We start from the raw sequence: 20,075 nt of genomic DNA, 5'->3' as shown, positions 1-20,075 counted from the left end.
AATGAAAGTCCCTTATTTTTCCATTCAAAGTCTTTGTTAAAATACCCTTTGTAAACCGGACCCTGTGTATTCCGAATTCCGGTCTAATTATGAAGTCCCAATACTCTTAATTACATTCATTATTACCTGTCAAAACCGGTTTGTCTAATTAATTTCAATGATCGATATGCAATCAAAGCATATTTGTTTATACAATATGGCTTTTCGTGATAATCAATTAGTCAGGTGTCAAACTGTGAACCTACAATCGTACAGTAGTGAGCTGTATTATTTATTAAAACATTATAAACGGGTCAATTAAACAAAAATACACAACTAATATATCTCGGATTGAACTTACGTTTTAACTTGGATAAAAAAATTAAAATCGCGGAGTAAGAAATTCACATCGTGATTTGGAAATCCTGGGTTCCCTGTTGTGAACCCCTAAACAAATGACCTTGATAATAAAAAACACCCGGATGACAACAATCAATGGATATTGTACACTGTACGACAACGTTTCGAAAGTGATGAAATTACTTTTGATAATATTCTGGCTTTTTAATCGGCCATTCCAACATTTCAAATTATTGATCATGGGAGTAAATCGCAACTCTCGTCTTACAATTTAAACAACGCAAGCATTATGATGCAAATGCAAACAATGAAAAACGAAGTGAAAGTATTTTGATTTATAGGATATAATTTACAATCAGAGAGAACTTTTACATACAAAATGTCGGACGTCACAAGTCATTAACTTCCGGTCAAAACGGAAACCTGATTAAACCGGCTCACTGTCCAAACCGGCCCTTTTTCATAGTCCCGTAGCCGGCCGGTTTATACAGGTTTTACTGTAGTATACAATGTATAAAATATTTTGCAAAATTTGAAATTTTTCCAACCTATGTACTACCCTGACCTACAAATTTTGTTTCTTTCTACCAAACTTTGGAGGCTTCAAACAAGTAGTCATTCCCAAGTTCGCTGGACATTGGGCAAAGACCACTATTGTGACTAAAAATGGTAGAATCCAGTTAAATGAATGCATTTCTGGAATTTTACATTATGTTTTGTCCTGAACCATTCTTGCATGAAAACAATAAATTTTCTGTACACATCAAATAAATGAATAATATTTATATGGAATCTGTCATAGAGGCATTTTGAGTTATTTTGACCTTCAGCATTTTGTATAGATTTGAACTAGTTCTTATTATTTGTGGTGTCATAAATTTAGAGAAATCATCACTTGACAGATTCAAGTTGAGTTAATTATGTGTTATGTAATTAATTGAACATTCTCATTAGCATCAGTATTATTAGTTGACATAATTGTAATTATGAATCTATACTAATTAGAGTGAATATCTAATGGTCGTCCCCTTATTTTAGATAGACATTTTTAGTAATGAATAACAAAAACATTTGGTTATAATTTACTAGTGACGATTCAATATTTATACTAATAAAAATTATATTTCATGAAAAATTAACACGCCAATTTTTCCATTGAAGTCATGGATTAAACAAGAACTGAGGAGAGTAAAAGCAAAGGCAACTGGTACTCCAGAATGGTGGACAAGTTTACAAAAGAATGAAACAATCTGGAACTGGAGCAGTAATATTGCATTAGATGACACTGTTGTGTAAGTCAAATAAAAGAACACATAAAAATAAAAGTAAACATCTATCATTGTTTGTCAAGTGAATGTAATTTTTGCTGGACCAGTAAATTAAGAGCCAGACCAGTAGATTTTTCAGTCCACTGGTCTGGCTGGCCCAAACACATAAAAGCTTAAATTTGACCCCTGGTCAATCGGGTTTCATGATATTGCAGTTGACATTCTTATTCATCTTGACTATAAACCACAATATACCATTAGTTAGCACTGTTGTATGTTTTAAGCAAGTATTCAGAATACACAGTTTGCCCTTTTAAGCTTGCCTGGCTGAAAAGGCATCAATTGTAAACAAAAATAACAGGGTAGAGATACATGCTCCTTGGAGGCTGTAGTTTTCATTTTTGATCATAAAGATCTTTCTATTTGTCTTACCCGCTACAAAAGCATCAGATATCAGACATTGTCATCATCATCACTTGTTCAGTTTTCTGCTTGAGTTAATTAGGAACAATAGATCAATGATATTTTTCTATAAAGTTGCTTTTCAATCAGAACAAATCAGTTTGACAACAGTATTTTAAGGCTTTGCCCCTGTAGGTTGTGGTCCAATGGCTTTCAATCAATTACAAGTTTTCAATGTAAAGTTATCTGATTAAGTCAGTTTGGTAACATGTGATAGATGAATAATATTTTTCTGAAGTTGCATTTGCCATTACTATGAGTTCATCAGTTTTTTTTATAAAAAAGAAGACGTGGTATGATTGCTAATGTGACAACTCTCCACAAGAGACCAAACGACACAAAAATAAACAACTATAGGTCACAGTATGGCCTTCAACAATGAGCAAAGCCAATGCCGCATAGTCAGCTAGACCATTTTGAGGCCCTCTGTCCCTTAGTTCATGCTGTTACTTTGAATTCATAAGCAATGTTAGTTTTTTTTCTGAATTTAATGCCAACAGTCAAGACATATTTCTGTGTCAGCAGTTTATTGACAAAGGTCTTGTAATATATAGCAATTATATATTTTTTTTAATTTTCAGTCGTTGGGGTTCAGGTGAACCCAATAATTATATGAACAAGGAACATTGTGCAGAAATCTGTTGCCCACATTTCTTAAATGATATCAATTGTGAAAAAAGAATCAACTATATTTGTGAACTTGATAAAGGTAAGGTATGTTATGATATACAGACTACACTAATAATATCAGGTGGTATTAATGTTTCACTGGCAATCATACCACATATATAGTTCTTTAGTTCAACAATGATGGTGAGTAATCATACCAAAGACAAAAAGATATTCAGTACCAGTATCGTTTATTTGGGGACTATTTGTCCCATTTTGTGAGTTGTGTATTCATTTAATTAAGTGGGTCTCATTGGGGTCTTAAGCGTGACACGGGATTGCTGATTTTTTGTAAGCGTGACACGTGAAAGTCAAATTATTTTGTCATGAAAACGGGAAATGAGGTCTAGCGGGACCCGGGAAATGACAAAAAAATGAAAATTGCTTACGCACATAGTGTAAGCGGGATACAGGAATCTGACAAAACAGTAAGCGGGATCCGGTATAGGAACCCCCTAATGAAACCCTCAATTAACAAATAGTGATTTCTTGAATACTTGATTTCATGGAAATTAGTACTTTATTGAACATGTCAATTCCAGGTCCACCATTACCCATTTGAACCACAGAAATTAGTACTTTATTGAACATGTCAAATTCAATTCCAGGTCCACCAATACCCATTTGAACCACGGAAATTAGTACTTTATTGAACATGTCAATTCCAGGTCCACCAATACCCATTTGAACCACGGAAATTAATACTTTATTAAACATGTCAATTCCAGGTCCTGTGACCAATACCCATTTGAACCACGGAAATTAGTACTCTATTGAACATGTCAATTCCAGGTCCACCAATACCCATTTGAACCACGGAAATTAGTACTTTATTAAACATGTCAATTCCAGGTCCACCAATACCCATTTGAACCACGGAAATTAGTACTCTATTGAACATGTCAATTCCAGGCCCTGTGACCAATACCCATTTGAACCACAGAAATTCGTTATTGAACATGTCAATTCCAGGTCCACCAATACCCATTTGAACCACGGAAATTAGTACTCTATTGAACATGTCAATTCCAGGCCCTGTGACCAATACCCATTTGAACCACAGAAATTCGTTATTGAACATGTCAATTCCAGGTCCACCAATACCCATTTGAACCACGGAAATTAGTACTCTATTAAACATGTCAATTTCAGGTCCTGTGACTAATACCCATTTGAACCACGGAAATTAGTACTTTAGAAATAATTAGAAATCCACAGTAATTCATTTATTGTAATCATTTGACATTGTTGTCTGTTCATCTATCTAGGTACACCAAATATGACAGATCGGTATTTTGTTCAGAAATTAAAAGTGTTGATAACTTTGTCATGTTTGTGTTGAATGGTCATTACATTTGCAAAACAATAATCCTATGCAATTTGTGTTTCAAGTGAAATAAAACATTATTCCACATTTTCATTTTGAACTACTTTTTGGAATCAACCATTTTTTAAATGGATTGTTACTTATCTGGAAAATGCATGAAATATTTGCTGCAGGATATAAAGCTCCAATCAACATCAAACAAATATGTTGTGAATATGGAAAAAAGAAACGTAATTCCTGCAGCTAGGTCACAGTAACAATACATGTTTATGCATGGTTAAGAGACTCTTCAAATAATAGGTATGGTTCATATTTCAACCCATAAATTTCAAGTGCAATAAATGTCATGGCCTTGGGTCATTAGTCATGATTAAAAATAAAAATCAGATGATGAATTGACGCTTTTGGTAAGTTTATGATTCATAGATAGAATATAAACTGGAAAAATTAAGCCTGCTTACATTTCACAATTATATTAACTTTTTGTAACATTTTTCAGTCAAAATATTTTCCAAAAGCAATCAGTTAACAATATGGTGCCATATTGAAAGCGAGCAAAATGTGACTTTTAGATGAAGAACTGCAATTTTTGTATTTTGTTTGTTCTGCATGTATTGATTTTGTGTTGTGGATAGATACCCAATATCCTTTGTTTTTCTAAATATTATGAAAATAAATTTATTGACCGATTGATTGTTAATTTTCAATGTCTGGTGGCAAATATCTTGTGCATATAAAGTGTACATGTACATATGTTGATTTTATTCTTTTTTATAGAGACGAATCCTTTGACATGTGATGCAGACAATGGATGGGAGTACCACCAGGGGTCATGTTATAAATTTGTACAAAAATTCAAGACATGGAATGAGTCAGAGTAAGCATTTAAAAGCCTCTGATAACATATATTATTTCACTGTATTTTGAATTTGAAGGTTATTCAATATTTGATTGGTTGAGACTATCCCACATGACAGTGCACCAAACTTCATATGCCCTTCTGAACATTGGGACTTTCTTGGTGATGTAAATAGGGTTTTGAAGTTTTTTAAATAGCAATACCTGTAGTATACAGGAATTCATTATACTTTGTCCAAAAAATGATTTCAGACATAAAATTCAATGTTCTGGAAGTAAAAAAGTGTAGGCAGTTGAATGAAAAAAAATCTTCATATCTCCCTCAGATAGGGAAAATAAATGTATGGTATTAACGATGATTTTTTTTGTTATTCCTGCGACAGAAGTCACAGTATGGGAAACATAGGTATTGCTATCAGGCAGAGTAAATTATTTGTTAAAAGCTTTATATAAAATAAATGAATCCAAATACCATGCACACAATCATGACTATATAGGCACAACTATTTTACAATAAATTAAATGAATTAAACAAATTTATTTTAAACAAATTTATTCAATCAATATTTGTTTTTATGGAACAACAGTTTGGCAGTGATTAGATGTAATGTGTGAGCTATTTTCTGATACTTTGAATTACAATTGGGGGAGGGGTATATGAATAATACAACAATGCTTGCATTTTTGTTTGAATTGTTGCCCTTTGACAGATAAGATATGTGCATCTGCAGTGAGTATTCAAATGCAGATCTTTTTTTGTTTGTTTTCTAGCTTTACCTTATTTGTTTTATTTAACAGATCAGACTGTAAAGCTTTAGACTCTAACCTGGCTGCTGTTGCAGATACTGGTCCCCTGCATGCAGTATCTACAATAGCTAGCTTCCAACAGTTCGATTCATGGGTTGGAATTATAAGGAATTACAAGGTAATAGATTAATTGTAATACTCTGAAAGTACACTGGTTTACTCTTGCATATTTTTACTTAAACATACTGTTGACTCTCGTTATCTCAAAGTCAGCCGGACCAGAGAAATATTAAAATAATACAAGACTAACAAAGGCCAGATGCTCCTGACTTGGGACAGGCGCAAAAATGCGGCGGGGTTAAACATGTTTGTGAGATCTCAACCGTCCCCTATACCTCTAGCCAATGCAGAAAAGTAAACAATATGTACATTAAAATTCAGTTCAAGAGAAGTCTGAGTCTGATGTCAGAAGATGTAACCAAAGAAAATAAACAAAATGACAATAAAACATAAAATATTTATGTTCCATATAAAGTTCGGGACCACATGAAAACTTCGACTCCACATGAAAACTTCGACTCATCCGAAATTTCGAAAACTGAGTTCGAGACAACAGGAGTTAACTGTATTAATAATAAGAGTTTTCAGCAACTGTCAATATTATAAAATTCAGCCACTTGACAATGTGAAGCTGTGCTCACTTGCCTAAAAAGGTTCACAGTAAATATTTTCAGATATAATATGTAGAAAACTTGATAATCTCTACTTTATGGTCCTGAATATGCATGAAATAATTGCCACTGGACGTTAAGTAACCAACAATCAAATAAATCTACTTATTTCATTCATGATACATTAGCTGGATTTAAATATTTGAATTAAAGACAGGAAAATGAAAATTCATTGTTATAAAAATAAGGAGATGTTGTATAATTACCAATGTGGCAACTATCCATCAGAGTGCAAATGACATGGATGTTTCAACTATAGATCACTGTATATATAGCCTTCAACATGTTTAACAATGAAAACCCCATACTGCATAGCAAGCTTTAAATGGCCTCTGCATTACAAAATGTCAAACAATTAATGGCTTTATAAATGTACAAAACAGCAAATGAAAAAAAACAACATTATGATAAACAGCAACAAACAACAAGCACTGATTTTTTTTGCTGCTGACTTGGGGTAAATCAAGTTAAATGACTTTGAAGGTAGTCTTGATAAATAATTGCATGGTTTCTTGTCTGCAATATGTATGAATTGATGATACATTATAACAAGTCCGTGTATTGGTAATTCATTTTTTTTTGCTTTTTGTAATTTGGATATATCATTTTAGAATGTTGTATATGAAATATGTGAACTAGGGTCAAAATCATGAACCTTAATTTGACAGCAAAAAAAAAAAAAGAGAGCAATAAGTGTTTATAATTGGTGATACTATAATATGTAAGCTTTTGTGAAAAAGTACCTATTGACACTTAAACAATGTTTGCTCTTTGGTCGGGTTGTTGTCTCTTTGACACATTCCCCATTTCCATTTCCATTTTCAATTTTATTGTCTGTTTAAGATATATCTCTAATGGTGAATTTTTTGTTTTTTTTCAGAAGTACTTCTATACCAATTCCTCTGAAGCTATTGGCATTGATAGTTATATACAGCCCAGTAAAACAACTGAGTAGGTACAATAATGATGGGTTCAGTCATTGCACATCCTCACTCACATGATTGGTGGTTCATCAAAAAGCTTGACAACATTAAGGAGTTTGAATTGTTAAAAAATACACCATGTTTCATCTTCTTCATCCCTAAAATCTTTAAAAGAGATGTAAGAGGTTCCTCAAAAAGAGTGACTTTAAAATGTTCAAATTTCTGATTCAGTGGTATAAGTAATTTTAAACGTCGTATATTTGGAAAACACAGCCAATTTTTTTTTATCTCCCCTGGAACAGCAGACCTGTCTTTTTAACTGTGGTTAGCAGTTTATTTATGGTTCCTTTTCTTTTCTATGTTTAGTTTTCTTAAATTTCATGCAGTCTCAGCTTTAGGACTGTTTAAAATATTACACATAATTTTCATGGGTACTTTGGGACAGGATTATTATTTTGCTTTTTCTGTTTACTATGAACAAATAAAGTATTTATTTTTTACTATCAATTTCAAGTTTACTATCAACGGCAGTCATATATTATATAGAGCCTAGAGGTTATAGTATATGTCTGTTCATAGTATACAGAAAAACGTGAATAAGTATTGAAATTAATATAAAATAAAAAAATCCAGGGTTTTGGAAAAAAGGCTAGGGCTAAAAAAAATTACAAGGCAGCACTTGCACCCTCAAAGTGGAAAGGGATTAATATAAGTTGCATTAACTTGTTTCCCAATCCACTATAAATAAATATGTTTAAACTAAGTACCTATGACTTTTGATACCTTTCCTGAAATTCTCCAGTCATGAAATGTTTTACAAAAATTCATGCTACAACAGTTAACATACTTTCCAACATGCTCGAATTGCCAGCAATTTCCAGGGTGTGTCCTAGTACCTGTTAATTTACCATAAACAACAACTTATTCAGTAACGTTTTATTTCAGCAATTTTAACCCTGCCTGTTTGACTATAAACAGTACAGTGAAGGATGCAGCAAAAGGCTTGTACCCTGATAGCTGTACAACTCCTAAACCATACATCTGTCAAAAGCCAGAAGGTTTGTCTGAACATTATATCAAAGCATTTATACAGCGATTAAGGTTACAAGTGCTTGATTTTTATTTTCATGAGAAGTTTAGTTGACAAATGGGATAGAAGTCATGATCATCAATCAAAAATCGCTTACTTGTAATAAGGATTAACAAATCTTCTGATAATCTTCCCACCTTTTGTTTAGAAATTACTCAATTTTAACATTGAACGCAACTGATCTTTTATTTTAAATAATTATTATTTAATTGATAATTAGATAAGTGGCTGGATTCGTTTTCATATCTGTTCATAAATTGTTTTTAGCTAACTTTAGGGTATGAGTTTTTCTCATTATTGATAGCCGTATGGTTGCCTATATTTGCTTATATCTACAGCATTTGGTCTTTGGTGGATAATTGTCTCATTGGTAATCATACCTCATATTCTTAGTTTTATATCTTGTGTGTCCCAATGCAATCACTTTATCAGAAAAAAGATTAATTATACATAAGGCTTTTTGGAAAATTGAAAAGATACTTGATACAATTTATTTATGAAATGTTTGATACTTGATTGTTCAGATTTTAAACTTGTGTCAATTTTTTTCTATATGGAAATAAGGAGATGTGGTATGATTGTCAATGAGACTAGAGGTCAAATAAATTGTATGTAAGCAACTATAATTCACTGACCGACCATGCAAGGGCTGTATAGCCAGTCAAGGTCATTAAAAACTTTCATTTGTTGTAATTCACTGAACACACTTCAACAATCAACCAAAAAACTTATCAATAACAATAGTCCACTATGTAAGTCTCTTATTTTACTGATACACACATTTATTTATAGAAATTATTGGGATCCTTAGAACTAACTAATTGGCCTTTTAAAGCTTACTATGTGGTATGGGCTGTTTTCATTGTTGAAGGCCATACATCACCTTTCACGTCATTTGGTCTCTTGTGTGTGTTGTCTCATTGGCATTCATACCACATCTTTTTAGCTCACCTGGCCTAAAAGGCCAAGTGAGCTTTTCTTATCATTTGTCGTCGTCGTCCGTCTGACGTCATGAAATTTTACAAAAATCTTCTCCTCTGAAACTCCTGGGCCAAATTAATCCAAACTTGGCCACAATCATCATTGGGGTACTTAGTTTAAAAAATGTGTCTAGTGACCTGGCCAACCAACGAAGATGGCTGCCATGGCTAAAAATAGAACATAGGGGTAAAATGTAGATTTTGGCTTATAACTCTGAAACCGAAGCATTTAGAGCAAATCTGACATGGGTTAAAATGTTTTATCTAATCAAATTCTATCTGCCCTGAAATTTTCAGACGAATCGGACTACCAGTTGTTGGGTTGCTGCCCCTGAATTGGCAATTTTTGTTTTGCCGTTTTTGGTTATTATCTTGATAACTATTATAGAGATAAACTGTGAACAGCAATTATGTTCAGCTAAGTAAGATCTACAAATAAGCCCCTTAAGGAGTTATTGCCCTTTATAGTAGTTTTTTACCAATTTTTCGTAAATTTTTGTAATCTTTTACAAAAAATCTTCTCTGAAACTACTGGGCCAAATTTAACCATACTTTGCCAAAACCATCATCAGGGTATCTAGATTAAAAAATGTGCGGTAACCCAGCCAATAAAACAAGATGGCCGCCATGGATAAAAATAGAACACAGCGGTAAAATGTAGATGTTGGCTTATAACTCTGAAACCAAAGCATTTAGAGCAAATCGAACCCGGGTTAAATTGTTTAAGAAGTCAAGATCTATCTGCCCTGAAATTTTCAGATGTATCGGACAACCGGTTGTTAGGTTGCTGCCCCTGAATTGGTAATTTTTAAAGAAATTTTGCTGTTTTTGGTTATTATCTTGAATATTATTATAGATAGAGATAAACTGTAAACAGCAATAATGTTCAGCAAATCAAGATCTACAAATAAGTCAGCATGACCAAAATTGTCAATTGACCCCTTAAGAAGTTATTGCCATTTCCAGTCAATTTTTTACAATTTTCATAAATTTGTAAATTTTTGTAAATTTTTAACAAAATATTTTCCTCTGTAACTAATGGGCTAAGTTCATTATAGATAGAGATAATTGTAAGTAGCAAGAATTTTCAGTAAAGTAAGATCTACAAACACATCACCATCACCAAAACACAATTTTGTCAAGTTAATCCATCTGTGTTTCTGTTTAATATTCACATAGACCAAGGTGAGCGACGTTTTTTATATAATCACCAATATAAACGTAACTATGTATAAAGTAAAAGAGTATTAATTGTTACAGGAGTATGTAAACCTGGATATCAACAGCATCAGTCAATATGTTACTATACATCATACTCGGAACATAACCGGTCTCGTGCTGAAACACTTTGTCAAGCCATGAAAATGTCAGTGGTAGACATAACTAGGTAGGTTTATATACTACTTCCAAACTTATTTGTGTCCTCTCAATATCATTGTCATTTCTTTTAGAAAATTGAACCATATATAGAATAATAGCATTTTTGTTTTTGGTACTGACTATTGGCAAGAAAATCTAAGGATGAGGGCAAGCTGATATTTGAGCTTACAAAGTCAATATACAAAAAAATGCTAGTCTTTTTATAGTATTTTTTGCTGATAATATGAAATAAAATGAAATAGTAAAACTTATTTTCTAAAGTATAAAATGATGTGACAGTTGTTCAGTTGTATGAAAGAAGTTTCATACACTTAATAAGTTAATTGATAAATTTATGTGTATGCCAAAAATAAGGCATCGCTGCACTGATATGTGATGTTATTGCCATATATTTTTTAGTATAGAGTCCTGTCCATAATATGGTGAAGTATTGGGCAGAAAGATCAAAGGAAAAATGTACCACTTGCCAATTGTCTCCCTTTAACATTAAATTCTAAAAAAAAAATGACAGCACTTTAAACACAATTGGCTACTTTATGGCAGTTAGTTTTTGTACGCATACTTAAGGTGGTACCTAACACTACAGGGAGATAACTCTGTAAAAATCAGCTAAGAGTTTTAATTACGTTGTGTTGTTAAGGGAATATTAAGCTTAATGATCAAAATTAGTGTTTGTCAAACTGCTATATAACCAGTGTAATTTTTCTGTTAAAATGGTTGGTTCAATTGTTTTGATACTTTAATATTTTTTTCAAAGGGTCAAAGTAAATACTTTATCAAAATTTTATGAAAATTAAACGAGCTTAATTGATTTTAGTGAAGGTGTTGGGTACCACCTTAAGTTAAGGGACTTTCAGAGTGTTTGGGTTTTATTCATTCAAAAGGTTTTTTCACCTAAGATAGTAGAGGGGCATAATGTTTTCTGGTCTGTGTGTCTGTTCGTCCGTCTGTCTGTCCGTTTGTCTGTCCGTTCGTTTGTCTGTCTCGTTTCAGGTTAAAGTTTTTGGTTGAGGTAGTTTTTGTTGAAGTTGAAGTCTGAACAACTTGAAACTTAGTACACATATTCCCTATGATAAGATCTTTCTAATGTTTAATGACAAATAAGAGTTTTTATCCCAATTTCAAGGTCCATTGAACATAGAAAATGATAGTGCAAGGGGCATCCATGTACTATGGACACATTCTTGTTTTTCCTGTTTTCAAACAATAACTCAAAAGTTCTTTGAGCTGTTTTTATGAAACTTTGGTGACTGCTTTATATCTACAAAACGTGTATTACAATAACCTTCCTTTAGTTTTTATGCTCCATTTATGGGCATTATGTTTTCTGGTCTGTGCATCCGTCTGTTCATTCGTCCGTTATTTTGTCCGTCTGTCTGTCCCGCTTCAGGTTAAAGTTTTTGGTTGACGTAGTTTTTGATGAGGTTGAAGTCTAATCAACTTGAAACTTGGTAAACATGTTCCCTATGATATGATCTTTCTAATTTTAATGCCAAATTAGAGATTTTATCCCATTATCACGGTCCACTGAACATAGATAGTGTGGATGGGGCATCCGTGTACTTGGGGAAACATTCTTGTTTTAATAAATTTTTGATATGACTTTGAGGAGCTGTAGAACTTTATCTTTGAAAAAGTGACAGGCTGATCATTTGCTCATGTGCAGCTCTCTATTATTGATGGAGGAAGCCAGAGTGCCCAACGAGAACCATCAACCTTTAGCAGGATGACGCACATTCCTAGTCAATTGAGACAGCACCTGCCATGTTCTAGTTTTGAACTTGCAACCTAAGTGTTGAAGAGCTGGTGAAGTAGTTGTTGAACTACTTGGACCATTCAGCCACAAAAACAAAACCAAGATAGAACATTTCAACTCTTTATGTAGGGTGGACAGTCCTTACCTTTTGCCAATTTTGTCTCAAGGGTGATTGGTTGAAAAGAGAATCGGGTCTAGTGTTTTTGATGTACATTTATAGTCATCATTTTCATTTACATCCAACTCACTTAAGATGAACGAAGTGTGATATTTGTATTTGCTCCTTAAAAATCTTTAAAATTTAACAGAAATAAAAAAAAAATGATATGATTGGTGCCCTTTGTACATGATTTAAATGCTGTTAGATCTAGTGGTACATTTGCATACACATTGAATTATGTGGCAGCCTTTAGAAATGTCAATTTCTGCTTAATCTCTCTACAGTGCCAGTAAATCATCCTATCTGGTCAATTTGTTGAAGAGGAAAGGGGATATTGGTGAAATATGGATTGGATTGAAAAGTAAGTTCCTTGAAGAAATTTCTTGTCATAAAATCCATTAATATATCAAGATGAAGTTGAAAAATATTCATGTACTATTCACATTTTCCAAGAATTAAAGTTGTACTCTGTTTTTAATCTGATCTTTTTTAAATGCAATTTTAATAATTATGACTTAAACAACAAAATGTACATCGTTTGTTTGTTTTTGTAGAAATGGTTGTTTCAATTCTAAGATCATTGATTTCCAGGGATATTATGAACCCTTTGTGAACCTTTTCATTTAATGTCCATTTTAATATTTATTATAGATTTTTATTGTACTCAAACTACAATCATGAAATTCATTGAAAATAGTTCCAAATGAATGAAAATACTTTTTAACAGTTATTTGTATTTTTTAGAACAGAGTACTAATAACTGGTACTGGCCTAGCACAGGCGAAGTTCCAGCTTTAAAATACTGGACATACATATCTCCAAATAGCAATGAAACCATGTATGATTGTGTTTACATGAATGTTGGTAAGATATACCAGTGATGTTATGATTGTGTTTACATGAATGTTGGTAAGATATACCAGTGATGTTATGATTAACGATTAGAACCTGAATCTATTTGGTTCATGCGTTCCAACTAGATGATACAATTTGAAGAACCTTAGTTGTTGATATCGGTTACTATTTGTTTTTGTGCAGAATATGCATGAAATATTGGAAAAAAATGAAATATTTTGAGCATGCAATATTGGACTTTGTATCAAATGTGTTTCAAACAGTCTGATAAGCAGACTTAAATTTCGGATAATTACCCACTTAAACATGTTTTTGTTTCAATTTACTTGTTATCGGAGAAAATGCACCTACGGAATCACAGAAGTTAATTAGAATGGAAAAATAACCAAAAAAAAGAACAGAAACTTTTACTTGCACAGGCTTAGAACTAATGGATCCAAACCATGGCCCCAAAATTATATTTACACACTATTTTTATATTGATTTACTAGCAAACAATTATTTTGAGTGACATGTGCTGTATGTTTATTCAGCCAAAATATTCCAACAAACAGCCTTCTTGTGCTGCTGGAATGGTAAAAAACTAATGATGTCAATATAATGTCACAGTCAAGTTATGTGAACAATAAATGTAATTAACAATGACCTTCAGACCACTGATTTTCAGTGAATTTTGTACAGTAATACTCAGATTCCTAGGAAGACCTAAGCTTGTGCTTGTAGCAATTTCTGTAAAACTTTAAACTTTTTTCCCTCATTATAAATCAATTGAAATTTGATTTGTACTTTCACAGGAGATGATGGTAGATGGAATAGAAACTTGCCATGTAATAGAACACTTCGAGTTGTATGTGAGGTACCTGCTACTACAAGTTTCACAACTACAACAGTGGCGCCACCTACTACTACTACAAGTATTTAACAAATTATAGTCATGTTTTAATTAATTGAAAAAGAAGGAAAATCAGAAGTCTGTCGAGGCTTGTTTACACTTTATATCCTAAAGGTCAAGGTCTCAAATTATTTAATTGAAAAGGTCAATGGTAGGTTCATTTTGGCAATTATTTGACTGTTAAACATATTTTAGTGTCTTTCCTTGCTAGATTTTTATTCGATTTATATCAAAGATTTAAATCATCAATGTCTTGAGACGAGTTTGAAAATCAGTACCAATCAACTAATTTTTAAAGAGTTATTGAAAATTTTATTTTAAGCTTTTTCAAACTATCATTTCTGCAAGATATTTATAAAAACTTATTGCTCTTAGATGAAATATTTGCTACGTGGGGGACATTGGAACTCTGTTCTTTTATTTGATGAGTCATAATTACAATGCAAATCTCATGGTTACGAATTACCTTTATCCTTGAGATCTAAAAACACAACAAATATCTTGAGTTATTTTTTCATCAAATAAAATTTGAAAAATTGATAATTTTAAAATTTAATTTGAAGTAACTTTACAACTCTTTTCAGCTCCAGCTCCAGCAACAACATCTACAACAACTATGAAATTGACAAATGCAGCTATGACCAAGCCAGGGGTTTCTACTGCTGTACCAGGTAAGTTTAATGTTTATTGAGGAAATTGTCAAATTCTCATCAGTCAAATCATAACAATATTGCAGTCGTATCAATTTCCAGGTATTGCTCATTGGAGAATTTTCGTATGTAAATTATAGAGTCGAGCTTGGTTCCTCATTAACAGCTTTGTAAGGCAACTCCTCCTTAACAGCTTTTGTAAGCATAACACTTCTTGAACAGCTTTGTGAGCACAACCCCTTCTTAATAGCTTTATAAGCATAACTCTTCCTTAACAGCTTTGTAAGCATAACTCTTCCTTAACAGCTTTGTGAGCACAACCCCTCCTTAACCCTTTCAACGCTACACAAAAAAAATTAGAAAAATGGCTACTGCTGCTGCATTTTTTATGGCCCCACAACAAAATTGTCGTAGCCATATAGTTTTACCCTTTTCCGAAATTCCGATATTCTGTAATTCAGTAATTCCGTAATTCTGAAATCCGAAATTCTGTAATTCCGTCACTCCGCAACAAACCATTATACAGACTATTTTTCCAAACACCTACAGATATTGGGCTGATTTTTGATAAATGAGTTAACCATGATGAGTTACAAATCAAGTTTAAGTTTCGTTCCGCTCAACACTTTTTTGCTGAAATTACGGGCTTTGGACTTAGATAATTTGTTGATAATCGTTGAAAATCAGTTATACAGATTTTTTTTCTAAAAGCCTTCAGATATTGGGCTGATTCTTTATAAGTGAGTTAACCATGATGAGTTACAGATCAAGTTAAAGTTTAGTTCTGCTCGACTAATTTATGCCGAAATTACTGGCTTTGGACTTTGAGAATTTGTTGAAAATCACAGTTATACGGTCTTTTTTTCTAAACGCCTTCAGATATTGCGCTGATTTTTGGTATGTGAGTTAACCATGATGAGTTACAGGTTAAGTTAAAGTTTAGTTCTGCTCCGCTAATTTCTGCTGAAATTACGGGCTTTGGACTTTTGAAAATCACAGTTATACAGGTTTTTTTTCTATCGCCTCCAGATTTTGAGCTGATGTTTGATATGCGAGACTACCATCATGTTTGTGTCCACATGTGTTTATATTGAAATTGCAGATTTTTCAACTTTTTGGGACGGGGCCATTTGTGTCGCTTTGACACATCTAGTTTTTACTCATTCATTAGAACAGCATATTCCTTTTCAGACTGCCGTATTTTTTTTATTATAAGAGATACAGAGAAAGTTATTGCATGAAAAATGCTCAGGAGAGCATGACCTGTAATGTAAAGCAATTATTTCAGTCAAATTTTTATCAGGTTACCTGCATTTTCAGGTAATTAACAGGAAAAAGGTCTAATTTATTAGGTCTTTCCTCTTCTGATTTTTTTTTTTTGCAGTCTGAGATGCTTTTTTTTCCCCATCACTTTACGTCCGTCATCTTGTCCGTCTAAGTTTTAATTAATGTTTTGCACTTTGGATTAACAAAAGCAATCAATATACTGGACAATTGATCTATTAAATTAATTACCACAACGATAATTATTTAATTAGAAATTATTTTTTTTTCAGTACATATATATATCAAATCTATTAAAATTGAAAAAAAAAAGTCTGGTTAACTGGTGAGTGTTTTTTTGGTATTCAATATTCAGTCCTTCCGATGGTAAACCATTGACAGCACTACTTTAAACCATATATGAAATATTCAGGACAAATATGACACCTACTAAACTTACTCCTTTTAGAAGTACCATGTAGAATGGAGTGGTGTGAAGACCTGTTTGATCAAGCAAAAGAATTTGAGAACCAAAGCCCCACAATGATTCAAGCTGCCAAACGTTATTCTGAACCCCCACATTGTATCACTATAAGAACAAGAGTGAAGTGTTTACAAGAGCAACATGATCAGTGCAAGCAGCATTTTAATTACAAAACTCAGGTTGTTGGTCTGCCTCAGATCATGGATGTATTAGGATGTTCAAACAGTACGTCTGCTGCTGTGTTTGATCCCAAAACAATGGGTATGTCATGAATTGTTTACTGGTTGTATTTTTCTACAGAAGGAGGTTTGGAAAGAACCATTCTTTAACTCCTGAACTTGAAGATGTAGTTAAATTAGAAAAATCCTCGCTGTCAAAACAAGTCGAGTCAGATTTCTTGTAAAATTCCCTTTGTACTGATTATACCTTAAAATAACAACTGCATATCATGTGAATCATATGCATGCTTTTTGTTAATTCTCAAAATCAAATCTTTGCTAAATGTCAATTCTCAAAATCAAATCTTTGCTAAATGTCATTAATATATTACAATCTTGCTTGCCATACTCCTTTTATCATCAGCTGGTGTTGTTAACAACTTGGTATATGTTTATGCTAGTGGTGTCCCTTAGAAGCTTCTACCTAGTTACACATAAAAGAACAGCTAACAGGAATAACCAAGCAATTTGACACTTCAATTTGTCCATTACAATATATTTCGACTCTAACTTTCAAACCCCACATCTTTGAAACATAGAAGTTGTTGTGGCTGAAAACTTGTTTTTTTCTTTCTAGTCCAAGAGTGTATAATGGATCAGATGGGTAAGGGTTACAGAGGAACTATTAGTCAAACCAACACAGGTCGTACATGCCAGGCTTGGTCATCGCAAGTCCCTCATAAGCATAGCTATAGTGATCAGCTATTGGATCAGAAAAACTACTGTCGTAATGCAGATGATGAGCCATATGGTCCTTGGTGTTATACAACTGATGTGAACCAAAGATGGGAGTATTGTAAAATACCATATTGTGGTATGTAGCAAATTGAATATTTATTTGACCTGAAGTTGGATAATACCATTAAAAAATGTTCAATTATTTACCTTTGAAATGTTACTTTCTTGAAAATATTATGAAGTTTATGGTAAAACTTGAGATCAGAAACCATGATGACATAAATACTGAAAAAGAATGGTCAAAAAGAGTTAATTTTGAATGGAGTAAATCATTGGACTATTGTTAGCACAAGAAGTTTTTAAAATATTTAGCTGCATTCTATATTATTTCTTCTTTGATTTAGCTGGAGCAGTTACACCGGCCATCCCCACTACTACTACTACTTCTACAACCACAGGTAAGTTTTTAGACTTTGACCCATTGTTTGAGTTTTTTGCTCACCAAATCAAAAGGCCCAAGTGAGCTTTTCTCCTCAATTGGCATCAATCCTGGCTTCTTCATAATAATAAAGGTTTTAAGCAAAAAATTGTCAGAACCACGTTGTTTAATTTGAACTATAGTTAGTACATTTGTGCACAGGTGTGAGTTTTAATCATACATCAAATTTCAAATTCTTGAAAACTGCTTAGGTCAAAATACTGTATGGATAATTGGCTTTCTTGAAAAAACATAATATAAAGAGACACTATAAAAAGAAAAAATGATCAGTTTGACAAGTTTTAGAAATTAGTCAATATTTCGGACATTGTCGACTTCCTAATAGGAGTATTGACGTCAAATGACTATTTTTTAACATTTTTTTTTCATTTTATACCACACTTAGTCATATCAACGAGTAACTGGTGAAATATGTTTATCCAATTCTTGAACCAATGCATGTATATATATCATAAACTTCTGTGCACAATTTTATCATTTTTTACTCAAACATATCTTATAATCGTCATTTATTTTTCTCTGTCTGTTATGAAGTGAAATATGGCAGCTACTTAATTGTCGTTATTTGAAGCTGTACTTTACCTATAGTCACAACAATCAACAAAGAAGCATGGATATTGAGCATGTATATATCATATACAATAATTGTTCAATTCAATGACAGATGCGTATTGTGATCACAGGATTTTTTCGAGAAGGGTCGCGCTAAGGTCACTTGCATATATATACGGAAATTGGTTCCTGGAAGCAAGCAATAAAAAAAAGTAAACTTCTAAATATGGACAAATTAAAGAATTTTCAAAAAGTATATATACACAAGTTTTATAATGGAAACTATCCATTTATTTATACAAAAAAAAACCCTCAATGATGATACAAGAGCCAATAAAGTTTTTCTAGCTGTCTGTCCATTTGTTAGATGCCCATTGTTATCCCCTGTATTGGTTACAGTTTTGGTTTATTAGTTAAATTACCATACAGTTGTGGTCACATAAACTTGAAAATAAGAACCCATATATTATAATGTGAACCCAAAAAAATATATGCAAAATTGAGCTTTTAACCCAGATTCAGCAGTTCACGCTAAAATATGATAACCCCAGTACAGCAAGTTGTCTTATGGACATACATTTTTTTCTTTATAATTGAAGTTGTGACAACTGCTGCTAAGACATGGAGTGAAAAGTGTGGGTTATTTTGGGAAGATTCACCTATTCCTGATGTTTGTTATCATTTTGATAATCGGTTATCAAGCTGGATGGAAGCAAGAACAAAATGTCAAATGTTAGGTGGAAAGCTTGTTAGTATCACATCAACTCATGAACAGCTTTACCTTGCTGGTAAGTTTTACTTGTAATCTTTTTTGTCAAAAATAATTCATAGCAAATTCATTACAATATGGGGTTTATTTATTGCATAGTGCAAAACCATGTGAAGCATGTTTACATCCTTTGGTCTTTTCCCTTATCATATACAGAGTAGGTCGCATTATTAGACTGTTGTTTGTTTTGGTTTCAAATTTCATCTAGGTAAGCTATACTATTAAAAATAGGAAGAAGATACACAAGAGAGAATTCAAACTTGTCAGTCCAATAGACTATTTTCATATTACCGATGTCTTATTTATATTATTTTATTATTTCAAAAACTATTAATAAAAACATTTCTTCTATTACATTTTGATAGGACGGTTGCAGAATAGTAATTTCGGGTCAATGTGGATAGGTGCTAATTGTCGTGGAGCAGACGAAGGCTGGAGATGGTCTGATGGTTCACCATTCTCCTTTCTGCACTGGATGCAAGGTTTGCTGATACTTTTTGTTAGCTGACATGGCCCAAAGTGCCA

The 20,075-nt window shown here is 32.7% G+C and overlaps 1 protein-coding gene across 4 annotated transcripts in view; it reads left to right on the top strand.

Moving 5' to 3' along the window:
- Nucleotides 1–20,075, top strand: part of LOC139523719 (macrophage mannose receptor 1-like) — a 79,344-nt gene that overhangs the window by 7,217 nt on the left and 52,052 nt on the right. For 2 of the 4 annotated variants that reach the window (XM_071317941.1, XM_071317942.1), the window contains exons 3-18: nt 1,501–1,631; nt 2,651–2,778; nt 4,843–4,942; nt 5,722–5,848; nt 7,282–7,352; nt 8,270–8,382; nt 10,655–10,781; nt 12,975–13,051; nt 13,435–13,554; nt 14,340–14,459; nt 15,022–15,108; nt 16,820–17,095; nt 17,630–17,866; nt 18,135–18,188; nt 19,381–19,569; nt 19,916–20,032. In XM_071317941.1, coding sequence (XP_071174042.1) covers nt 1,501–1,631; nt 2,651–2,778; nt 4,843–4,942; nt 5,722–5,848; nt 7,282–7,352; nt 8,270–8,382; nt 10,655–10,781; nt 12,975–13,051; nt 13,435–13,554; nt 14,340–14,459; nt 15,022–15,108; nt 16,820–17,095; nt 17,630–17,866; nt 18,135–18,188; nt 19,381–19,569; nt 19,916–20,032 — 2,074 coding nt within the window. Of the gene's footprint in view, nt 1–1,500; nt 1,632–2,650; nt 2,779–4,842; nt 4,943–5,721; nt 5,849–7,281; nt 7,353–8,269; nt 8,383–10,654; nt 10,782–12,974; nt 13,052–13,434; nt 13,555–13,579; nt 13,600–14,339; nt 14,460–15,021; nt 15,109–16,819; nt 17,096–17,629; nt 17,867–18,134; nt 18,189–19,380; nt 19,570–19,915; nt 20,033–20,075 lie in introns of those variants that run through there. The other 2 variants (XM_071317943.1, XM_071317944.1) reach the window with 2 other exon arrangements.

This window comes from Mytilus edulis, chromosome 5 (assembly GCF_963676685.1).
Source record: "Mytilus edulis chromosome 5, xbMytEdul2.2, whole genome shotgun sequence".
In the NCBI taxonomy this organism is placed as follows: Eukaryota; Metazoa; Mollusca; class Bivalvia; order Mytilida; family Mytilidae; genus Mytilus; species Mytilus edulis.
The sequence above is the reverse complement of the archived record's forward strand: the minus strand, read 5'-3'. Positions and strand labels throughout refer to the sequence as shown.